General features: G+C 51.2%; 1 protein-coding gene across 1 annotated transcript; it reads right to left on the bottom strand.

The window, feature by feature from the left end:
• Window positions 1-298: 298 nt before the first annotated feature.
• Window positions 299-4,192, bottom strand: ZNF503 (zinc finger protein 503). The gene is made up of 2 exons (XM_045022633.1): window positions 3,449-4,192; window positions 299-2,465 (listed from the first exon to the last, which is right to left on the bottom strand). The coding sequence occupies exons 1-2, from the start codon at window positions 3,758-3,760 to the stop codon at window positions 945-947; spliced, it is 1,833 nt and encodes a 610-aa protein (XP_044878568.1). The 5' UTR covers window positions 3,761-4,192; the 3' UTR covers window positions 299-944.
• Window positions 4,193-7,861: the final 3,669 nt, after the last annotated feature.

Raw genomic sequence — 7,861 nt, forward strand, 5'->3', positions numbered from 1 at the left:
ATTCAAGAACTGGATTCTTAAAACACCTAGGAAAAACACACTCAACCCGTTCCTTAGTTTTCTAGTTTCATTCATACACAGCTGTTAAGAGGAAAAAATACAACATGCACCGTCTCTGTTTTTGTTTTGTTTTTTAAGAGAGAGCCCGGAGGTTATAATAAAGCTGGGGCTTTTTTATTTTAATTAAAATTTAATAAACGCTTAAGGAGAAATTAGCAATCCTCTCCAACCCAGCCCCAGTTGTGTTTGTAACAGACTCAAAGCGTATTTAAAAAAAAAAGTAAAAGCTTTTAATACATCAAATATACGGAATTTTAATCTTTAAAGCGATACATTGTCTATTATTTTAGTACATGACGTAAACCTTACCCCCTTTTACAGGGTGGACTTAAAAATTAAAAATAGTTAAGTGTTCCTTTTAAAGAACAAAATAAGGCAAATGAGGTTTTTGGAATAGAATTGTTTTTTTGTTTTTTTTCCTTCTTCCAGATTACATACAAAAAAATACCAATTCTCTTTCAGTTGTATACACCGTAAAAATAATTGCAATTTGAAGTTATAATTGACAAATTGCCAGTTGGTTTTTTAGTAACAAACATGCATGTAACTTTTTTTGTTTCAAGGAGACATTAAATAAGAACGTACAATACAATCATAGCAATTTTAAAGTAACATTAAAGAGAAGACCTCTATTTCCTTTTTATTTATATTCTACAATGGGTGTTCAACTTTTACCTATTGAGCTCAGTTAAGTAATGCACTTTATGATTCATTGTCCCGCTTGAAGCTAACATAAATAAATACAGTGCTCACGGATCCAGTCCTCAAATGAACACTATTTTATAAAAAGTCAGATTTCAGCTTGTATAAAGTGTGGGAGGGTTTCTTTCACCCCCCCGCTTTCCCCTCCCCAGGTCGTTTGCAATCCTTCCCCCACCCCACACTCACTGGTAGCCCAGAGCGGAGGCTGTGGTAAGTCTCTGCCCGTACAGTGCATAGGGGGAGTAGTAAGGTCCCGTGGCCGCAGGGACTGGCACCGGGGCACCTGGGGTGGGCAAAGGGCTCTTGGAGTAGGGGTGGTAGCGGCTGCTCAGTCCCAAGGCGTGGTGCGGGCTGCGGAGGGCCAGCGTGCCGGGGCTGCCCGGCGCCCCCGTGGTGGGGATGTGCATGTGGCAGGCCATGGCCGCGGCGGCGGCGCTGGCCAGCGAGGAGGAGCTGGGGTAGCTGGAGAGGAGTTTATCGGTGCCCGGGAAGGCAGTGTGGGTCCGCAAGTGGCTCAGCAGCTCCTCGGAGGTGGCAAAGCGCTTGTCGCAGGGTCCGTTGGCCGACACCCAGTTGCAGATGTGGGGCTGGGGGTCGTTGGGGAGCATGAAGCCATAGGGGTACAAGGGGTGGCCGGCCAGCGAGGGCGGGGTGGCCCCCGCCAGGGAGGAGTGGACGCTGTGCAGCGGGTGCGTGGGGTAGACCAGCGGGTATCCGGACTTGAGGGCCTGGTCGTGGGCGCAGGAGGCGCTGGCGGCGCCGGCCAGGTGGCTGGCGCAGTGGTAGCTCAGGCAGTAGGGGTCGCGGCACAGGCTGGCCGTCATGACGGAGGGCGGCGAGGCGCCGGCCAGCGGGCTCGATCCCGCCGGCTTGCTGCAGCCCAGGCTGCCGGCGGCGGCCAGCTGGGCCCCGACCAGGCTGCCGGACTTGGTGGGGTCCAGGGCCACTCCGTGCGGCAGGAACTGCGGCGGGTAGCCGGCGTAGGCGCCCGCCAGCGTGCCCGGGTAGCTCATGCCCGCCGGCGGCAGGGGGAAGACAGTCTGCCCCGGCTTGTAGGGCGAGACCGGGGCCACCAGGCCGGAGCCCAGCACCGAGGCGGACGAGGTGGCGGGGGTGCTGCTGCTGCAGGAGGACGAGTCCGAGGAGATGGGCTTGGAGCCTGGCGCGCCCTCCGGGTGCTGGCCGCCCTCCACGTTAATCCCGCCACAGCTCACGCTAATCCGGCTGTGGCTGAGGCTGGCGGCGCCCGGGCCCCCGTCCGAGCCGGCGCCGCCCCCTTTGCCGCAGCCCTCCGCGTCCTTCTTGTCCTCTCCCGCCTTGCCCTCGGCCGGCAGCAGCCCCGGCGAGCAGGCGGAGGCGCTGGAGTTGGGGCTGCCTGTCCTTGGCGTGAACGGCTGGCAGGTGGCGCTCGGCACCCGGAATCCCGACTTCTCCCCGCTGGAGACTCCCCCAGAGGCGGCGCCACCGCAGCCCGCGGGGCCCGGCTCCTTCTTCTCGGCGCCCGGCTTGGAGTAGGGCTTGAAACTCGACTTGTCCTCCACGCCGATGTCGCTGAGTTTCAAGGGGCCCGACTTGGAGTCCTTGTCCCCGCCCGCGCCGTTCGAGGTGACCGAGGAGAGCTTGGAGGACGGGGAAGGGTCCGGCTTCCCGATCTGGGAGCACGTCTGAGCCAACAGGGCCAGCGGGCTCTTCTTAGCATCCAGCTGCAGAAATCAGAGGGACACACAAAGGCAAACGTTTAATCGCATGGTTTAAAAAAAAGAAAAAAAAAGCAAAGGAAGTCGGCATTTGCCGACGTTTCTTGCAGAGAACGGCCTGAAAGGGATCAACAATTTTGTGCACATTCATCATCCTGACAGCCTCTCCTCCCCCCCCCTCGCATGCACCATTTTCCACAATGCCTTTTAAAAGGCAACGGTTTCCTATACCGCGGCGAGACTACCCCCGTCTCTACTGCTTAGGCAAAGCAGCACCCACCCCGGGGGCTTTACAAAGTTCGGCTCCCCCCCACCCTTCACTTTGGCTTTGCCTTGTCCCCACCGCACGCGCGCACAAACGCCCGTAAAGTAGAGCGACTGCACCATTTCTGGCTGGCCACGCTATTTAGAAACAGATCCGGAGTTAGCAGGAGAGCCGGGCTCCGGGAAATCTATGGCTTCCCTTTGAGCAGACTTTAATGAAACCATTCATTCACCCAGCCCCAGCCTCCAAACCACCCCTCTATCAGAGTGGAGGTCCCTAAAAATATCCTGCCAGCGTAACGCAACACACAAATAACCAGCTTGTGGTGGGGTATCCAAAGTGAGACTAAGATCAGGAAGCTTTGATCAGCCGCACCCACATCCTTCCCCCCCCAAAAAAATATTTTCAGCCAACAAGACTATTTCGCACGTTGTGACTAGTGGGTCCCTAGTCCTTAAGGAGAACAGTCTCCTTCCATCTCTCCCTCCCCAAAAGGGTGTAAAGAAAACAAATACATTAAACTTTTCATGAAAGAAGGAATGCTAAAATCAGCCAAGCTGGAGCTCGCAACCCCCGCCTTAGCTACAGCCCAGAAAGAAGGGATGCGGTTCCTGGTCTAATCGTCTTTCAAAGAGAAGAGAGAGGACGCCATGCAATGACCGTGAAGAGAGACCGCTTGAGCGGGGGGTGGCGGGAGGGCGAGGCATCGTCTCCGGTTCCTTACCTCTATGGGGCTGACGGGGGTGGAAGGCAAAGGCTGCAGATACTCAGGGTGTAAAATGTGTCCCGTCCGAGCCGTGAGCATTTTCAAGACTTTGATGGGAAGCCGATTCGCTTGGCGTAAAGGGTCCGAAGGAGGGACGGAGTGGAAGAAGGGCTTGGTGCAGCTAGTAGTATTCCCAGAGTGCCCGTTCTGCCAGGCGAGATCAGCGGCGCTGCTGAGGCTGAGGCTGAGGCTGCTGCCGCCGCCAATGTCTCTACCGCCGCTGCTGTGCTTACTACTTCTTACAGCAGAAAGCGAGGGCGATGTGATCATGACCCAAAACCTCGCATGAAAACTGGGACGAGTCGCGCTGATCAGCCTCGGAAACCTTCTCTCTTTGGCGGGGGAGGAGGGGTGACAGCCACACACCCCCAAAAGCAAACTAGCAAGAACAACAACAAAAAAGTCAGGAAACGTCTCTGGCTTTGCCTAGTGGAGGCGGGGGGAGCCCGGAGAGAAGGGGAAGAAGGAGGAAAAAAAGCAGAATAATCCCGGGGTGGGGGCGGGGGGAGATGGTGAATGTGTCTCGCTTGGTCCCCGGCTGCTGCGCTCTCCCTCCTCCTCCTCCTCCACTCAGCTGTGCTGCTGCGAGCCGCTGCTCGTCCAGCCCGGGATCTGGCAAAGAAACTCACTTCAAAAGCAGCTGAGTTAGTCTGAGATTAAAGCCTTTGCCGCCTTCCAATCAAATGGGACCCCGAGGTGATTGGAGGGTCAAGGGGATGTGACGTTCCCCGGGCTGGGGATTTTTTCTTTTTTTTCCTACAGTTTTCATGGGTTCTCCCTCTCTCGCACTTCCCCTCCTCCCCTTCTTGTTTTTGTTCCTAGGACAGGGTGGGCGTTAATTTTGTGTTTCACGTCCCGCGCTTTGAAGTCGTTCTCCCGATGCTCCTCACTGCCCGAGCTTCTGCCGATACGTACAAAAAGCACGCGGCGCAACTTCGGTGGGGGGAAGCGCGCCCTTTCAAGGGCGCGCCAGGTGGGTCGCCAATACGGTGTGCTAGGTATATTTAAGAGCCCCTGGCTCTCCTGACATAGCACAGGCTATAACAGCCTTTAAATACTCCGTAGTGAATGTGTTTATACAGTTATCTATACAAATATTTATACGTATGCATATATACATGTATTTACATTGTAGGTCGCTTTTTCCTTCGCTCCAACCCCTCTATGGTGGTTTCACCCGTGGCATTTTTGTAACCTTGCCCCACTAAACCAAGGGCTAGTGGTGATCAGGTTGGATAATGTCCTGCCTCGTGCTGGAGGAAAAGGGGGAGTAGAAAGCTTTTTTTCCCCTACTGCTTCATATTTTCAAAGTGGTCCTTGACGTGAAACTAAATAAAGTCGTCGTCTCTTCCCCCCCGCCGCCGCCAAGTACGAGCAGAAGCTCTCCAATCAGGCCTATGATGACAGTGGGAGCCCAATGCAGAGATTGGGGGATGTGACTGTCACATGTTTTCAATGTTACACACACCGCCCTGCTCCACTCGCTCCCTCTCTTTTTGGATCTCTCCACCCCTCCATCAATTGTCAATGCTCCCCAACCGCAATCAATCAGTTATTTGTCAGCCCCTGTCAATCCGCCCTTGATTTATGTCAGCTTTTGTTGCTGATTACAAGCCTGGTGTGACTTGAAGGAAGAGAGGGAGGGGAGGGGAAAACGCGGGGAGAGAGACGGGCTCCTTTGAGAAAGAGCCATTCAATGTAAGGAATAAATCGTTCCCCGAGTAAACTCAATTTGTATGCCAACAAAAGGGAGAGTGACTTCTGTTCGCCGCGACGCCACAATATATACCTTGGCGGAGCAGTTTTAATTAACGGGGGTGGCTCTGCTTTGTGTGTGCGCGTTTTAAAGGCGATCCCCCTTCCTTTTCTTCTGCCTCGGTTATTATACACGTTCTTTGGCGGATGAGGATGAGGATGGGGGAGAGGAAGGAGAGCTGAGCTGGGCGAAGAGGACGACTCATGGCTGGGCTTTTTCTCGCCAGCCCGTCACTCAAGGGCTTGGCACGGCGGAATGTTTAGAGGAGATTAAGATTGACATCTTGAGCGGCCGCAGAATGCCAATACTGACTCTAACAGGCTCAGCAAACGATTGCTCGGCATCAAAGGACAGGCTGGGGTGGGCGATGAGTATTTGTTCCCAGTTACCGGAGTTTTCACTTTACATAGCATATGGACTCGCCATTTGTATATGTGCTAAACTGTAACTGGAGCTACCCGGGTGGGAGGGCGGTGCGGCTATAATCTACCGGCTATCTCCGTGTGTGTGTAATATACATATGTGTGTGTATACACAGCCAAAGAGTCTCTAGTATGCACACACGTACTTGGTCCCCCTGGCCCTTTTAAAAGATTTCAGTGTTATGTCTATGAGAAATGCCCCGTGAGTAGGAGGTCATAGGTTGAGGGCACCTCACCTTCCAATGTTGGTAGATTCTTGATCGACTTCCCACACCCTTTTTTGAGCTCTAGGTTGGATTTAAAAAAAAACAACACAACACCTCCCCTCCCCTCCCAACTTCCCTCTCCAGCCTCCAACCCTCTTCATACACTAACATTTTTTCACAGGCAAAATGTGTTAATCAATCTCTTACTTTTGTTTCCGGATCTGACATGGTGGCCCACACGATCTACAACATTAACCAAAAGGTCACTTGGAGAGATAAAACACGTTTGACAAGTGAAGAACAAGGCAAGTGCTTTAGAGGTCGCGTCCAATTCCTGACCTGGACTCCAGCTAGAACAAGGACTGATCCTGGAAAAGGGATTGCCGGGGGGTGGGGGGGCAGGAAAGAACTTTCACTTTCCTTTGTGGTTGCGTCTGCTGAACCTACCAACATGTGTATGATTGAAACACAGTCCCACCCCCAAACTAATGTGTCAGTGTCAGTTCATGCTCTAATATTAGTAGCTCGGGTTGGCATTTTCTCCTAGATCTTTTTCCTTCAAACCAGTCCCTTTTTAAATTCTGAAGGCACAGAAATATACGCGAGGTCTCTTTTAAAAGCCACTTTTCTCTTTGAAATACGGTGCATGGATCAACCCACTACCACCCTTGAGCCGTGTGTGTGTAGAGGATAAAGTTAAAATTAACAATGTTTTAAACTCCTTGTGTTTGCTATTTTGCCTTAAAACATTTCTGTATTTCTCAAAAGGTGATTACTGAAATTGGAAAGGGAGGAAAGTCTTTGTTCGTGTATTTCCCCGAAAAGATGTTAAAATCAATGGGGTCATTTTATGAAAGAGTGAAAATTAGAGGACATGGGAAGCCCTGCCCAAGAAAATGATCTTGCAGCAGGATTGACGAGACTTGCAACTTGTCCGTAAGGTCTCTTCCTTACGTAGAGTGGAAATGACTTAAATCTGCCCCAGGTTTTCCCCCGGTTCTTTCTTTTGTTGTCAAGTCCAATTGATAAATGGAGTGCAGTAAAACTCTGGGATAAAAAAAAAAGCTGAAACCTTCATTTGTGTTCATTTGCATTAAAGTGCTTGGAACAGCTGTTTTCCTTACAGGACCAGAGAGACTCCTATCTGTTTTCTCGTTGTATTTGTCCTGCCTCCCAGGGTGAAAGACTAAAGATTAATTGTCTGAAGGTAGAGTCAGCTGTGGGAAGGCTTTTTGGGGGAGACCGTGGGGGTGGAGGAAGGCCCGGGATGGGGCCGCTTACACGTCTAAACCGAGGAATCAAAGGTGATAACCCGGTACATGTGTAAAACAAGTAGCGTATTGACATAGAAAGAGAGAAAAGTTTAGAGGCGGGGGAGGAGAAAAAGCCCTTCACCTCAAATAGAAGCTACAGCAGTTAGTTTAATTAGCAACTTCAGAAGACAGCACTTTTAGCACCGTGCCTTTGATGCGCAGTTTAAATCACTCCGGTACAAGTTTACGGTACTTTATTATTTTTTTTTAGTAGACGCTTGTAAAAAAAAAAAATCCACCCGAGAGCCCTCCTAAAACATTTCCTTAGCCTTGATGACTCATTCACAGTGCTTCATACACACGGGAAACAGTTAAAAGATGACTGTCCTAGGGTTTAGACGCACAAAAGTAGCAAGCGATGGGGCTAGCGTGGTGCGCGCTTTTGGTGTTGCTGTCTTGCTTGCTTGTTTGTATGGACTGAAAAAGATGGTTTCCACCCTCCCTAGGGCATGGGCTGCGTGGGCACCTTCTTTAATGATCCCATGAAGCCGGCTTTCTATTTGGCATTTGCTAGTTGAAATGCTGGTTGAAATGTTATTATAACGATCCATTTAAAAACAAAAGTAAGGTTTGGAACTGGGCTTCTTTCCCTTCCAAAGGAAAACTGTAAATAAATAAAAATGGGGAGAGCAGGAGCGAATTAATTAACAAGTGCCAGTCCCCACTTTCCTTTA

This window comes from Mauremys mutica, chromosome 7, assembly GCF_020497125.1.
Source record: "Mauremys mutica isolate MM-2020 ecotype Southern chromosome 7, ASM2049712v1, whole genome shotgun sequence".
Lineage (NCBI taxonomy): Eukaryota > Metazoa > Chordata > Testudines > Geoemydidae > Mauremys > Mauremys mutica.